The 14,760-nt window shown below is 51.4% G+C and overlaps 6 protein-coding genes across 6 annotated transcripts; 3 read left to right on the forward strand and 3 right to left on the reverse strand.

Annotated features, from left to right (window-relative positions):
• The first annotated feature begins 382 nt into the window (after positions 1–382).
• Positions 383–2,404, forward strand: LOC132265314 (probable asparagine synthetase [glutamine-hydrolyzing]). Its single transcript, XM_059765910.1, has one exon. It carries the CDS (start codon positions 442–444, stop codon positions 2,146–2,148), a length of 1,707 nt encoding a protein of 568 aa, XP_059621893.1. The 5' UTR covers positions 383–441; the 3' UTR covers positions 2,149–2,404.
• Positions 2,405–2,511: 107 nt separating this feature from the next.
• On the reverse strand, positions 2,512–4,650 carry LOC132265313 (gastrula zinc finger protein XlCGF57.1-like). Its single transcript, XM_059765909.1, has 2 exons — positions 3,502–4,650; positions 2,512–3,438 (listed from the first exon to the last, which is right to left on the reverse strand). Exons 1-2 carry the CDS (start codon positions 4,517–4,519, stop codon positions 2,621–2,623), a joined length of 1,836 nt encoding a protein of 611 aa, XP_059621892.1. The 5' UTR covers positions 4,520–4,650; the 3' UTR covers positions 2,512–2,620.
• Positions 4,651–4,660: 10 nt separating this feature from the next.
• LOC132265316 (transcription initiation factor TFIID subunit 8) lies at positions 4,661–5,719 on the forward strand. The gene is made up of 2 exons (XM_059765912.1): positions 4,661–4,869; positions 4,925–5,719. The coding sequence occupies exons 1-2, from the start codon at positions 4,731–4,733 to the stop codon at positions 5,683–5,685; spliced, it is 900 nt and encodes a 299-aa protein (XP_059621895.1). The 5' UTR covers positions 4,661–4,730; the 3' UTR covers positions 5,686–5,719.
• Positions 5,720–5,801: 82 nt separating this feature from the next.
• On the forward strand, positions 5,802–7,916 carry LOC132265312 (zinc finger protein 236-like). Its single transcript, XM_059765907.1, has 2 exons — positions 5,802–7,311; positions 7,373–7,916. Exons 1-2 carry the CDS (start codon positions 5,942–5,944, stop codon positions 7,911–7,913), a joined length of 1,911 nt encoding a protein of 636 aa, XP_059621890.1. The 5' UTR covers positions 5,802–5,941; the 3' UTR covers positions 7,914–7,916.
• Positions 7,917–8,428: 512 nt separating this feature from the next.
• LOC132265315 (cell division control protein 45 homolog) lies at positions 8,429–10,255 on the reverse strand. Its single transcript, XM_059765911.1, has 2 exons — positions 9,819–10,255; positions 8,429–9,762 (listed from the first exon to the last, which is right to left on the reverse strand). The coding sequence occupies exons 1-2, from the start codon at positions 10,158–10,160 to the stop codon at positions 8,434–8,436; spliced, it is 1,671 nt and encodes a 556-aa protein (XP_059621894.1). The 5' UTR covers positions 10,161–10,255; the 3' UTR covers positions 8,429–8,433.
• A 101-nt stretch (positions 10,256–10,356) lies between these two features.
• On the reverse strand, positions 10,357–14,758 carry LOC132265311 (regulator of nonsense transcripts 1 homolog). Its single transcript, XM_059765906.1, has 4 exons — positions 14,616–14,758; positions 14,359–14,554; positions 11,172–14,285; positions 10,357–11,104 (listed from the first exon to the last, which is right to left on the reverse strand). Exons 2-4 carry the CDS (start codon positions 14,527–14,529, stop codon positions 11,042–11,044), a joined length of 3,348 nt encoding a protein of 1,115 aa, XP_059621889.1. The 5' UTR covers positions 14,530–14,554; positions 14,616–14,758; the 3' UTR covers positions 10,357–11,041.
• Positions 14,759–14,760: the final 2 nt, after the last annotated feature.

Consider the following 14,760-nt stretch of genomic DNA (forward strand, 5'->3'; position numbering starts at 1 on the left):
ATTCCCCAATGATCACACACGCACAAAATGCTCAACATCTTATTTTCCCCGCCAAAACACGACCCCAGAATTAATTAACCGTGCACTGATCGTGAAGAGGAAAAGCGGAAGGGCAGAGAAGAAAGACGATGGGAGAGGGAATTCAGGTAAGTCGTTATCGCTGAAATCGGGTCCACTATTACATCAGACACTTTCTCACAATACAGAGAGAGGAAAACTGGGAAGAGCGTCGCCGGCTTTTGTGTGGACTAATGGTCTCGATCAGCGGGATGCGCCTTCAATTTTCTTATTTACGCTCTCAGCAATTCGGTGTCATTAGCCACACGAGTATCAGCCATCGGAGAGCTATAAAATACACCAGTCTCTCTCTGTTGATGTTCAGTGTTGCATCAGAAAGCGTTGGGTTCGGACGTGCAGTGAAAGCAGTGAAAGACTTTGAAGATGTGTGGAATATTTGCGGTTTTCTCCAGAACTGGTACAGTCAAGCTGCCCAGGAGTGCATCTGGGCGCAAGGAGTCCCTCAGAGAGTTTGTCTATCGACAGTCTGGCTGCCAGAGACATCGAGGACCTGACCATACGGGAGTGGTTCTTGTGCCTGAACACGGAGTGGCGATCGTGCAGGAACGTCTAGCATTGCTGGGCATCCGAACTGGCGCCCAACCCATGAAGTCTTCGACAGGAGAAGTGATTCTCGCGGCCAATGGAGAGATTTACAACTACCTGGAAATTGCCAAGGAGATCTCCCGGCGCAGGAAAACTTCATACGTGCCCAGAAGTGACTCAGATGTGATCATTGGACTCTATGAGGACTTTGGTCGTAGCCTTCTGCATCAAATCACCGGGATGTTCACTTTTGTGCTGTATGATCGCACCAAGAAGAGTATTCTGATTGCCAGGGATCCCATTGGAATTATTCCGCTGTATCTGGGCAAGGATGAGGAGGGCAATCTTTGGGTGGCCAGTGAGATGAAGTGTCTCGTGGGTGTTTGCCGTGATGTGAAAGCCTTCCCGCCGGGCACACTTTGTCATGGCACACCCGATCGTCTGGTCTTTGAGCAATTCTACACTCCCAAGTGGATCACCACCATTCCCACTCACCAGTCCAACTTGACTCTGCTGAGGAAAAAACTCGAGAATGCCGTGCGCTCGCATTTGCAGTGTGACGTGCCATTTGGCGCTCTCCTGTCGGGCGGAGTGGACTCCAGCCTGATCGCTTCTATCGCGACGAAGATCATGCGTGAGAGAGATCCCAACTTCCGCCTCAAGACCTACAGCGTAGGCCTTCGCGGTGCACCAGACTTCAAGTACAGCCGAATGGTGGCGGATTACATCAACAGCGATCACACTGAAGTCTATTTCACGATCGAGGACGGACTGGACTGCATTCCTGACATCATTCGCCACCTCGAGTCCTACGACATCACCACCATTCGCGCCAGTATTCCCATGTACCTGCTCTCGCGCTTCATCAAGAGCGAGGGCTTGAAGATGGTGCTCTCTGGAGAGGGAGCAGATGAGATCTTCGGCGGCTATCTCTACTTCCACCGAGCGCCCAATGCCAGGGATTTCCACGAAGAAACGGTGACCAGAGTGCGGTGTCTCCACCTCGCAGACTGCCTGCGAGCCAACAAATCTACAATGGCGTGGGGCTTGGAGTTGCGAGTGCCCTTCCTGGACACGGAGTTCGTCAACTTCGCCATGAACATTCGTCCCGAAGATCGAATGCCGGCCGCCACAGATCAGATGATCTCGCGCAAGACTCTGGAGAATGGGAAGCCCGTGGAAAATCCCAAGATCGAGAAGTACATCCTCAGGGCAGCCTTCAGAGACAACTATCTGCCACACGAAGTGCTGTGGCGCCAAAAGGAGCAGTTTTCAGACGGAGTGGGCTACCAATGGATTGACACCATCAAATCCTTCTCCGCGGCGCATGTGGACGATCAGGAGCTCGAGAATGCCGAGGAGATCTTCCCCATCAACACACCAGTCACGAAAGAGGCTTTCTTCTACCGACAGATCTTTCAGGAGATCTTCCCCGCCGAATCCTTCGCTCACACCGTCATGAAATGGGTGCCGCGCACGGACTGGGGCTGTTCAGCGGATCCCTCAGGACGCGCCCAGGCCGTCCACATTGCAGCTCATGCATGAATTTCATTCCTTCAAATTTATTATCACAATCACGCTAATATTCAATAAAAATTACATAATAGAACTGACCTCATTCAAGGCGCTTTATCTTAATCCCATGAGCTTCTGCCCAAAAGCATATTTGGAGGGAAAGAGAAGAGAGTTCATTGATACGAGGAGGAAAAAATAGAACAATATTTTGACTGATTTCCAGTCGCATCTGGATTAGCTGGTGATCTTGCACGATGGTATTCAGAGAGGGCAGAAAAAGTTCAGAACATTATCATCCGGAGATTGTGAGGCAGTGGAAAATTTTTTCATTAACCGGTTAAACAAGGCATCATCAAAAGGGAATTCCTTAGCATACTACATATAAAACTCTCATTGTATATGGCAAATTGTAGATTCTCTTGCAAAATATATCTTACACGGTATTGTATATAAAAGACAATCATACATGCTCACTTGTTATCCCAGAGACTCAGATGTGCGATCAGTCCTTCGGCACGGGCGGGAGATTTACGAGAACCACTTGGGTGGTGGGATGGTAGAATCTCTCTGGATCCTTGATCGTCAACGGAGGCATGACTTCCGGAACGACACTGGCAAGAGCCTGCTTCTCCGGTTCCGGCGACACGAGGAACGTCTGGGCATCGTTGAGTCTCAGCGTGAGCGGCTCCTCGCCCTCCACTTGAGGAAGCGCATTCACGCCCCTATTGGACTTTTGCACCAAGGCGTCTGACGGGATCTCACCCTGGACAAAGTGCTCGCGGATGTGCAATCTCAGCTCGCTGTAGAGCCTGAAAGATCTGGTGCACTGATTGCACTGATACGTGTTATCTCCCACATGAGATCTCATGTGCTTCACCAGATCGTTACTCTGAGCAAAGGCGCGCTCGCAGAACTTGCATTTGTAGGGCTTCTCGCCCGTGTGCGTTCGCATGTGGCGCTTCACGTGATCCGAAGAGTTGAAGCGCATTTCGCACACTTCGCAGCTGTACGGTCGCTCGCCCGTGTGAATCCTCTTGTGCTTCACCAGAGAGTAGGGCTTGGTGAAGGAGTGGCCACAGCTGTCGCAGACGTAAGGCTTGAGGCCCGAGTGCGTGGTCAAGTGGGATTTGAGGCCACCTTTGCAGCTGAATCGACTGGGACACAGCGTGCAGGCGAAAGGCTTCACGCCCGAATGGCGGATGAGGTGTTGCCGAAGATTGCTGCCATTGTTGAAGGCTTTCCCGCACTCGGAACAGAGATAAGGAGTGTCTCCACTGTGGATTCGCATGTGATCTTTCAGTGTGCACGATTGCTGGAAGCCTGAAAGTTGAGAAAGGCGTTAATTAGATCACCAGTGATTTCTTCAATCCCCCCAATCCTTACTCTTGTTGCAGATCTCGCAGACGTGCGGCTTCAGTCCCTTGTGTTTGTTGATGTGGTCAATGAGGAGACCTCCGAGGGCGAAAGTCTTCCCACAAATGTTGCACTTGTGTGATTTGCACTCTTCGTGTGACTTGACATGGCGCGTGAGGAAGTTCAGCTTGGCGAACTTCTTGGGGCAGTATTCGCACTTGAATTCTATCTCTTGCATCTTCTCCTTGTGCGTCTTCATGTGCGATGCCAGAGATTCCTGCTTCTGGAACACACGATTGCACTGGAAGCACTGGAAGCTCTTTGGCCGCTCATTCACGATCGTCATGGTCTCATTGATGAGATTGGAGTGGACGATCTGGTGGCGCACGAGATTGCTCTCAGAAGCGAATCTCTGCTTGCACTCTGGGCACTCAAACGGTTTCCCCTCGGCATTGTGGATGTTGGCATGCCGAAGAAGACGATAGGCCTTGTCAAAAACCTTCTTGCACACAGGACAGACGTGCTCCCGCTTTGCATTCTTCCGTTTCCTCTTTGCGGACTTAATAGGCACGAGCTCTGGCAGATCGTTGACCTCTATTTCCTCCTTGGTGTCTTCCTCTTCAGGCCCATCATCTCTCATGTCTTGGCTCTCATCTTCAACCGCGTCTTGCATCTCCTCCTTCATCTCCGGTGACAACTCAACCACATTGTGCTGCTCCTCGATCTGTACCACAGTTTGCACCTCCTCAGTCATCTCCTTCTTGTACAAAAGCATCCTCATGTCCTCATCAGACTGCAGACACAGCAGACGAAACTCAAAGGCCGCCAGCAAGCTCATTCGGCAGTTCCCACACACAGTTCCCGGCAATCCGTCACTGGCATCGATCTTCAGTCCGCACAGCAGAAAGATCATGTCAGAAAGCGTCATCTCTCCCAGCTTCCGGACAATCAACACCTCGAAGAGAGTCGAGAGTTGGGTGTTCTTCGCCAGGCACACCCGACACGCCCCACCGAAGGGGTCCTGCACCGCACTCGGCTCCATTGACATGGGGCGCTCCTCGGGGGCCACTTCTCACACAGGTTTGTGGAAAATTCAGACGAAAACGAGAAATTACGGAAAACTTTGTAAACACACAACGAGACACAAAATAATTACAATGACATTTAGACGAGAGTGAAGTTTGCTGCGTTTGTCTCTTGTCCTGTTTGTTTTGATCGGCGTGTGGGATTTTCTCCGGATAGTTTTTGAGTGAAAAACCATGGAAAAACCAGAGACTACCGTGCCTGATCCGCGCAGAAAGTATCTCTACATGGCAATTTCTAGCGCACTTGCCGAGGCGGGCTTTGATTCTGCAGATAAAGAGTGTTTGGAGACGCTTTCTGAAATGTGTCAAAGCTGTGAGTGTTTCCCTATGGTTTTCTCTGAATTACCACTAATTTCTTGTAATTTCAGTGCTCTCAGAGATCGGACAGTCTTCCCGAAACTACTGCGAGTTGTCTGGACGTACAATCCCTGTGATTGGAGACGTTGTTATAGCCCTTATCAACATGGGAATCTCCATTCAGGGCCTTGAGGCATTCGCCAGGCGAGACGGAAGACACGTAATTCCTTCACCACAGCAAGTCTCTGCCCAGAAGCAGTTGAATCTTCTCCAGGCAGGCACGAAGAATGCCCATCCTTCGCACATTCCCAACCATCTGCCGCCACTGCCGGATCCTCATGCCTACATCCGGACGCCGACCCACAAACAGCCCGTGACAGAGTATGAGGCGATCCGGGAGAAAGCGGCCACGCAGAAGAAGGACGTGGAAAAGGCGCTGACAAAGTTTCTGGCTAAGACCAGTGATATTCACAGTCTATTCAATGTGGAGGACAACATGTTTCCACTGATTGCCTGCAAGCCTGCACATCCCTCCTATTTGGCTGCTCTCAATCCCACCGACCAAGTGTTTGACTTTGAAGAGCTGGAGTATCACTACCAAGTGGCCAATAGGACAGAAGACGTGCCAGCGGCGCCTGCAAAGGAACTGGAGGACGACGATGATGATGAGGGCGAAGTCAAGGAGCCGAAGGAAGTGAAAATCGAAGAGACAGAGGCTGAACCGACTCCCAGCCAGGCCAACAATCCCAACATTGATAATCCCTATTTGAGGGCAGCAATTGTACCCAAGAGAATGAAGCTCTCAGAGGGCAGAGTCCTGGGAAGCGAATAAAAGAATCCCAAAAATCCCTTTCTGTTTTGCTTTATCGTTTCCAACTGGTCTAACTGGACGAAAGGCGAGTGCGCCACCTGGAGGAATCCAATAAGAAGCAGGAAAACAATACAATCTTGACAGCTACCTGTTGCTGGTGGACGCCTATCTCGCGAGTTCCCTGCAATTTTCAGAGAATTTACCTGTTTTTCGCTTCTTGAGTGTGTACATTTGATCACCCTTGCGTGTGTGATGGTCTCGCGGGCGAAACTGAAGCATGGATGTGACGGCAATGACGCGCAAAGATGAGAAAACGGAGGTCCAACAGAGTGTAAACAAGCGCGTCCTGGATGCGGACGAGGAGGTGAGCCTGAGTGAAATCACCATTGAGATAGGAGATGAAGTGCAGACCCTGTACGTGGGGCCAGTGGAAATCTTCCCCGAGGACGAGGAGCAGACAGGAGAGTTGACCGGGAGCAGCCTGAAGCAGGAGGACGCCACGAGTTCCAGTGACAGCGGCATTGAGAATTGTGTGGACGAAGTGTCGGTGAGAGAAGAGACTGTTATTGAGGACAATTGTGGTGAAAGTGAGCCGAAGAGGAGACAGCGGAGGAGGAGGAACAAAGTGAGTCCAGGGAGGTGGATTGCCAACGTGTACGCGTGTGACCAGTGCAGCAGCACCTTCTCCCGCGAGTCCAGTCTCAACTCGCACAAGCAACTCTTTCATGGGCCCAGCGCTCTGGCGAGGAAGCGCCAGAAGCGGTCCAGAGAGACAGTGAAGAAGCTAAAGTGTCCGAAGTGTGAATTGACTTTTAAGATGGATGTGTGGTTCAAGAGACACTTGGCGAAAGCTCATCAGATTGACGAGGAGGTGCCTGAAAAGGCGCCCAAGAAGAGCAGCAAGGAGGATTACGAAGTTTCTTCCACGAGGATGCTCACGATGAAGATCAAGAAGCGTCCGGACAACGGGAAATCGCGTGGAAAGCAGTCAAAGCCTTCAAAAGGAAAGATAATCCTAGGACTTGCTGAGGAGGAGACGAGTTCCTCAGTTTCCCAGGATGCGTCTAATGAGGAGGATCGCTCTAAGAGTGACGAAATGGACCTGAAGCTGGAATTTGATGAGACTGACATGTCACGATTCGTGGCAGCTGCCGATGATGATGAAGATGACACTCCCTATCTTGTGGATGTGATTGATGATGACGAAGAGGAACAGCAGGCATCACAAGAGGAAGAGAAGGAAGCCCCGGGGCGTCCCAAGAGAAATCTCAAGCGCTCTCCGCAACTACTGGAGCTAAAGAGTATCGCTGAGAGTCAAACGGAGAGAACTCGCGCAGCCAAGAAGCTGAAGAAGGTCACGGAAATCTCCATAATTGACCAAATGTCTGGCAATTCGACTGTTGTCACCTTGCCACTAATGGAGGCCAATGTGGAGAAGTTTTTGGCGAGCGGAAAGAATGACACGAGCAAGGGTGCAGATTCTGGGGAGGGTAAGAAGTACTCTTGCAAGATCTGCGGAGCTGCGTTCTCCAGGAGATACTCTCTGGGACCGCACATGATGAGGGTTCACACGAAGGAGAAGTCCAAATCCTGCGCAATCTGTGGGCGATCCTTCACAGCGACTGGAGATCTAACGCGACATGTTAGGTGCGCATTGCAATATGATTTGTTGAGAATCGCGAGAATATAACCGAAATTATTGTTTCAGAACTCACACCGGCGTGAAGCCATTCAAGTGCACTCATCCTGGCTGCACCTTCAGCTTCGTGTCGTCAGGAGATCTGTACAAGCACAATCGGCGCCATCGACAGGACGTGGAGCCCATCCCTAAGCCACACGTGTGCAGCGTTTGCTCGCGCGCCTTCGATCGCTCTTACGATCTCAAGCGCCACATGGCGAGGCACCAGCTGGCTGATCCCGCCTTCAAGGGTCTGGAGTGTGACATCTGCCATCGCAAGTTCAGCCGGCGGGATGAATTCAAGTCACACACTTACCGCCATTTGGGCCTGAAGCCCCACAAGTGCCACGTGTGCGGAAAGCCCTTCTCCGATGCCAGCAACTGCGCCAAGCATGTCAAGGTTCACGGGCCTCTGACCTTTGGCAATGCCGGGAATCCGCTGGTCTGTCCGCTCTGCAATTCGTCGTTCAAGAACAAAACTGCAGTTTCGCGCCACATGGCGAATTGCTCCATGCGCCTGGGCGTCGTGCAGAGCGTGCCCCAGCCAGAACCCCAAATGTCCGTGGTGTGATTTTCTTCTGGTGAGTGTGTCAGTTTCCAATTCCCAGGGTTTTCCCGCTTTAGCAATGATAACACTTTATCACACTGTCCATTCCAACAATTGGCCCTCCTTCCTTGTGTTTTGAGCGAATATTTCCACGTTCAAGCCTCACGTAGAGCCTGAAAAGACTTACCGATTAAGAATTATAGTGTTGGTTTTCGAGGTGTTTTGCCCCATAAGATGACGAATTATGAATTGAGAGTGGATGAATTATCTTGTATTTAGTGAATTTCTCAATTTATACTCACATTAAGCAATATTTTGTAAGATTTCTCAACTTGAAATACTTTTGTGGTTTAGAATGAGAGGTTTTATTTGCATTTTTGCGATCTTTCTTCTTCTGTTTTGGTTCGAGAGTGTTAAGGAAAAAAAATAGTCAGTAGAGTGCATTATATTATACACACAAAACAACAATTCAGAATATTTTTATATAAAGATCATGTACGAAGGATGAGAATTATATTATACTATGTAGAGCTATGAAATGCAATTAACTTAGCAGTACCGTGAGGGCGTCCAGGAAGCGCTGCTGATCGTCTCGCTTGATCTGGATGCAGGCTGTGTCGAAGAAGTCGGGCGAGATGGTGGCGGAGGATTTGAGGGCGGCCTGCTCGAAGGCGCGACCGAAGAGGTTCTTGGGTGAATCCTCTCGCGTCGGCGGGATGCCGATCATGAGGCAGATACCTCGTTCCACGTCTACGGGACAGCTGGCCACGAGCGGCATGTCGGGGGCGCGCCGGCTGCGGGAGGCCGACACGTGGGCGCGCAGGATGAACTGGGTGAGGAGTGTGAGGCTGTAAGGACAGCAGAAGAGGTTGCTCTCCTCGGTGAGGGTGTAATAGAGGAAGGGACCGGCCGAGCGCACCTGCCGCATCTCCAGGTGGCCTTGCACATGTCTCAGGATGCCCACGAGAAGCTGCTTCGCCCGTTCAATGCCCCCGTGCAGTTTGCCGCGGTTTACGCGCTCTAGACTGTCCATGGCCTCGAGGAAGCACTGCTCCGGCAGCCGATCAGCGCCCACAGACTCCAGATTGGCCAGCAGGGAGTACACATAATCGGCGGCGCTGTATCGATGACGGTAGCCGTAGTGGAGTGTGAAGGAACCGTAGATGAGATCGGTGAGATCGTACTTTTCCGCCAGCTTCTCGATCATCCCGTAGAACTCCTGGCGCAGCACCAGATCCATCGAGGAGAAGGTCTGGCGGGCCTGCACCAGTGGCAAGCCCATTTCCACCAGCAACTCCTGTAGGCGCTTCTCGCCGTGTAGCGTCCACAGTCGCATCTTGCAGGCGGAGTAAATGGAGTGACGCAGAGAATCCTGCACGCTCCAATGCCTGTACATGGCCAGATGCAGGTCGTTCTCGAAGGTTATCCTCACGGCAGTCTGGATGGTGTTGTCAGAAGCTTTGTTGGTCAATCGCGAGACGTGAGACTGAATCTGATTACATTCCAGCGTGTACGCGGCACTCTCGATCTTCCCCATCACGAGCTGCTCAGTGACGCCTACGATGGCCCACCAGAGGATGTCCAGGGAATCCTTGGACAGCCTCCACGCCAACTCGAAGAGCTGCAGAGCCGAACTGCGGCCATAGTAGCTGAATTGACTGTACTCGAACATGATGCGATTCCTGTCAGTCTCCCAAACTCTCCTCTGACGCTGTTTCTCCATCTTCGCCTCGAACTTCTGCATCCTAGTCATCTGTTCGCCCTCCTCCTCATCCTCATTCTCGCTGTCACTCTCCTCAGAGTCAGAGTCCCTGAAGATGGTCTCAAACTCCGGAATGCCTTCGTCTTCACTCGGTTTCCCCAGAATTTTGATCTGAAAAACAAAATAGAGGATCAGAAGCTGCCCAGGAAACTCGTGAGGAATCTCACCTGGCCATCGTTGTAGATGTTGCACACGTCGTAGGGACGGTGAGAGTCACAGATGAAGAAAGTCGCATCCTCTTCCGGTTGCAGCGTCTCCAGAATGTCAATGCAACCACCGCAATTGACCAGGAGGATGTTTTTGGCGTCCTCCCTGTGTTCAGTGTACGTGCGCTGGAGTCCCGAGATGCCCATAATGGGCACAATCGAGTACAGAATGTGGTCATTCTGGAAGAGAGCTTGCAGGATGCGACTGGCACAAAGGGCATCAATGTCGTAGTTCACGATGACCAGGACGCGCTTCCCCACCAGGCGACCGTAGAAATCCCTTCCCAGGTCGTCAATAAACATCTCCACCTCACGACTGGCTCATTTAGAGGTCAATTTGCTAAAAGACTGGACAAGAAATAACACACTAATGCAACATTTATCGTCCACTGACTTTTTTCTGGAGGTTATGTGTCACTCAGCCCGCCAAAATCCCAGAAACTCACCTGATGATGGCGACTTGACGAAAGAAACGAACAAACACTGGATTTTAAAGAAATTATTTAATGTTCAAAGAAAAGCATCTTTATTTCATTGATTTCAATTAACAAAAATTTCATGTGATCTACGAATAATCTGCCAGCAAGGGTATCGGCCAAAAAGTGAGGGTATGATCAAATTAAAAGGGGGTAAGCATAGAAGAATTCACCGTGGGAGAAGTTGCGGTTCATCATCTCCCCGGAGAGTGGGAAATTAATGTGCCATTTAGAAGTGCCAGTCGTGATTTCTCAATAATAAATCCAATAATAGTTCGCGTGTAGTGTGTAGAAGGATTTGGGGGGAGATAGGGAGTTAAACTAACGTCTCACAACGATAGTCATGTCGCCCATTTAGCGATGGTGTGACGACCATCATATCGTAAATCCTTCCGCGTTGAAGGTGTTGGACTCCTCCTGCAGCAAGTCCCACTGAATCTCGGGCATCATCTCATCATCCATTTCACGAGCTTCCCGTGTGTTCCCGCGAACACCTGTTGTCACCCACTCTGTCTGAGTTCCCTGATTCAGCAGTCTCTCATCGTCATCTTCGTATGGTACTTTTGGTAGTCAACATTCATCAGCGCGCGTTAATTCATATTCTCTTCGCTATTCTCGGGCTCACTTGTATCCTCATGTTTATGCTTTTAAACCACGACCATGTAGAAATCCTTTTGATCTTCTGCTCCCGGCCTCAGGAACTCATTATCAGTAGGGCTGCGTGTACTGACTGTTCACGCCGCCGAAGTTCATGCGATCAGCTCCCTGGCTCTGCAAAGGACACACGAGCATTTCCATTAGAATCAGTTACACATCCCTAAACAACAACTTTACTCACATGGAGATAGTCCTGGCTCAGAATTCCATCCATTTGCGATTGGTAGTCACCCATGTAGTCCTGCGAGAGATCTCCCGGCTGCGAGAGACAGAAGCCCGGTTGGCTCATGCCCTGCGACATGCCCTGTGTCAGAGGCGCTCCTCCCTGGCTGGAGTTGCGTGGCTTCGACACGCGGGCACTTCCTGACGCTACAGACATTCCGGTCGGTCCATTGGGAAGTGTTCCCTTGCGACGTCCCTGCTTGGCCGCCTGAATCGCCTGCTGGTGTTGATAGAATCTCGGCGGGATGTTCGTCATGTTCATGAACATTCCCACGGGCACAGGGATGTTATTCATGGCCGCCCTCTCGGGTGAAATGTAGCTGATGGAGTCATGCGTCCTCGAGAACATGTCCACTTGTCCACCACGTGAATGTCCGCTACCAATGGCGCCATAGCCAATCGGCGGCTGCTGATTCGGCTGGAATTGATTCATGGAGAAGTTGCTGGACTTGTCATAAATCGATCCCGCTGCCATGGCATCCTTGGCATCGTACATAACATTGGACATGAAGTGCGATCCTGGATTCAGCGTGTTCACAATTTTCTTCGGCTTGGCAAACTGTATCAAAGACTCCTTCAGATTGTTAAGCGATCCCTCGACCAGAACCTTCTTCTCCTTGTAGAAGTTCAGAAGATGATTCCACAGTGGCTGCTTCGAGAGCACCTTAGGATTGCCCACGATGATGATACCATATCTGGCCCTCGTGAGAGCCACATTCAATCGCCTCGGATCATTGAGGAAGCCAATGCCCTCGTGCTCATTGGATCTCACACACGACATTATGATGAAGTCCTTCTCACGACCCTGGAACGCATCAACACTCGCAATCTCGATCTCCTGATATAGCTTCGAGTGCAGACTGCCCTGGTATTGCATGTACTGCACCAGATAAGCCCTTTGGCCCTCGTACGGTGTGATGATGCCAATCTGATCCGGTCGAATGCCTGCCTTCAGGAATCTCGTGGTGATCTTCTCCACATTGGACGCCTCTGTGCGATTCAGATATGACGTTCCAGAGCCCGCCAACTCCTCGGCACCCTGCGTCACAAGGAAGAACATCGGCCTGTCCGGTTGTGGCCATGGGAACTCCACCTTGTACTTCCGCTCATCCGCACACACGCCATTCTGCAGACTGCCCTCGTAGAAGAAATTGGACGGGAACTGCGACAATTCCGGATGCATCCTGTACTGCACTTCCAGACGAAATGGGCGAATTCCCAGCACCACCAGCCTCTCGAAGAGACTCTGCGACAGACCCGCCTTGGCGGCCTTCTTGCACATCACCACGGGGCCCAACTGACAATGATCGCCCACCAGGATGAGTTGCTTGGCGCCCAGCACCACGGGAACCATGCACTCGGGCTCCGTGGATTGCATGCTCTCATCAATCAAGATGGAGTTGAACTTAATGCGCACCAAGCGAGGATCTCCAGCACCCACGCAAGTGCAGCAAATCACGTCAGCTGCCTCCAGAAGTTCTCTCTCCGCAGCCTTCTTCAGCGTCCTGTAGCGTTTTTCATCAGAAGAGCTCAATTCACCCGTCTCATCCTTGAGCAGCTGAAGTTTCTGCAATTCCAGATTGCTCTCCATGTTGCGTATCTGATTGTGTAGTGCTAGGAAGCTCACGGGAGAGTCGATGGCCTCGCGACTCTTGGCACACACGCGCACCACTTTCAAATTGGTCCGATGGATCTTCTCCGTTAGCTGATCCACAGCCGTATTGGAAGGAGCACAAACCAGAACTGGTCCTCCATTTTGACGCACCAACTGGTAGACAATCGTGGCGCTGGTCACGGTCTTTCCAGTTCCCGGCGGGCCCTGAATCAGGCTGAGCGGACGCTGAACGGCATGCTTCACAGCATACACTTGGGATCTGTTCAGATCCGGCAAATTGGGAGCACTGAAGTGCTTGGGAAGATTTGTGCAGCGGAATGTCACCTCGTCAGATCCATCGTGACGTCCATGACCCAACAGGCGGGAGTAGATGTAGTTCGACACGGAGTTATCATCAACGGCGAACTTCCTCAGAGCCATTTGCATGCGATCGAACGACGTACCCTTCCAGATAAAGTCCACGGAGAAGTGGGAAGTGCACTCTGTGGGCGCCTGAAGGCTGTGCTTCAGCTCCAGTCCCACATCTTCGCCATAGTTGTCGGGAACCTTTATCACATGACCAACGCCGAACCAGGGCTTGTGCAGCTCGCCAACGTAGCGCAACTTCAACTCATCACCGTGCATCAGCTTCATGTCGCCATCACTCTTGGCCAGCGTGAAGTACGCGATGGTCTTCTTGTTCAGTCCCACGTCCCAGCGCACTTCAATGTTCTCCTGCGTCTGGGACTCCTTCAGGCGCTTATCATAGTCTGCCTCGAGCTTCACGAGTGGCCCAAAGACATTCTGGTACTGATAGCCATCGTCGTAGCGCAACTGAACCTGCGCCGGTTCCTTATCAATGCCTGGCTTCTCTAAATCCTGAAATGTCGCCTCCACGTTGTCCTTCCACAACTCCTCGAGCTTGTTAATCTGTGCTGCTGAAATTTGTCTCGCTCGCATCTGTTCTTGCTCCGTGGGCACCTTCACGAGCCAGGAGAGGAAGCATCGATCCGCAATCAGCGGCTTCCACTGTTCCTGATCCCAATTCATGTCCTTGAGGCTGTTCTGGGCGGCGCATGGCTGTCGGCAGAGCAGCACCACCACAGAATCCGCCTTGGCGGGAATGAAGCCTAACACAAAGACATTCCGGACACCGCACGAGTAGCACTCCAGCACTGTCTCACCCAGAGGACCATCGCTGTGCAGTGTCACCTCGCGGTGCTTCGCCCTCACCAGGTGGTTCACGATGTGGGAGCCGGAAGTGCTGCCGCGTCCGTTGCAGAACCACTTCTTGCAGATGTTGCACATCACCACGGTGCTAGGCTCGTGGATGCCGCAGTACTTGCAGGCATGCGGCGGAAGATCTTGATTGGAGAGGAAGGCATCGTCATCTTCCTCCTCGAACTGCAGATCGTTCATCCCCGACACCAATGCGGACACTTTGCCGCCGATCTCCAAGCGCTTTCCAAAGCCATTTACCTGTGAATTTGGGGAGAAGAAAGAGAATATCAGTTTTCCGGAACGCGTGTGTGAGATTGAACTGTCAAACCACCTGACCGCCGACCAAGTTGTCCAATTGAGATCCCTGCGTCTGACTCTGCGAAGGCACGGTGAAATCCCGAAAATCGAAGTCCGTGCCCTGCGTATCCGCTCCAATAAGATCCTCCTCTGTGTCCAGAAAAGTCAAGCTCTGGGAATTCGGTCCGTACGTATCCACACTCATCCTGGCCAACTATTTGCGCGTTCTCCTGCAATTATCCACCGTCACTCTAGCCATTGCACACCGTCCCCACCCAAGATAATACTTACAGGTTTCACAAAGACGATTTCTTCCGCGAATCTCGAGTTTTCTCGTTGGGAAAATGTGATTTTTCATCCAGGGACAAAAATTTTCGCTCCTCACGTCAAGTGCGATGACGATGTTTGACGAATCGGGAATCCACCAGCAAGTGTG

Source organism: Phlebotomus argentipes, unplaced genomic scaffold, assembly GCF_947086385.1.
Source record: "Phlebotomus argentipes unplaced genomic scaffold, Phlebotomus argentipes genome assembly contig_2, whole genome shotgun sequence".
Lineage (NCBI taxonomy): Eukaryota > Metazoa > Arthropoda > Insecta > Diptera > Psychodidae > Phlebotomus > Phlebotomus argentipes.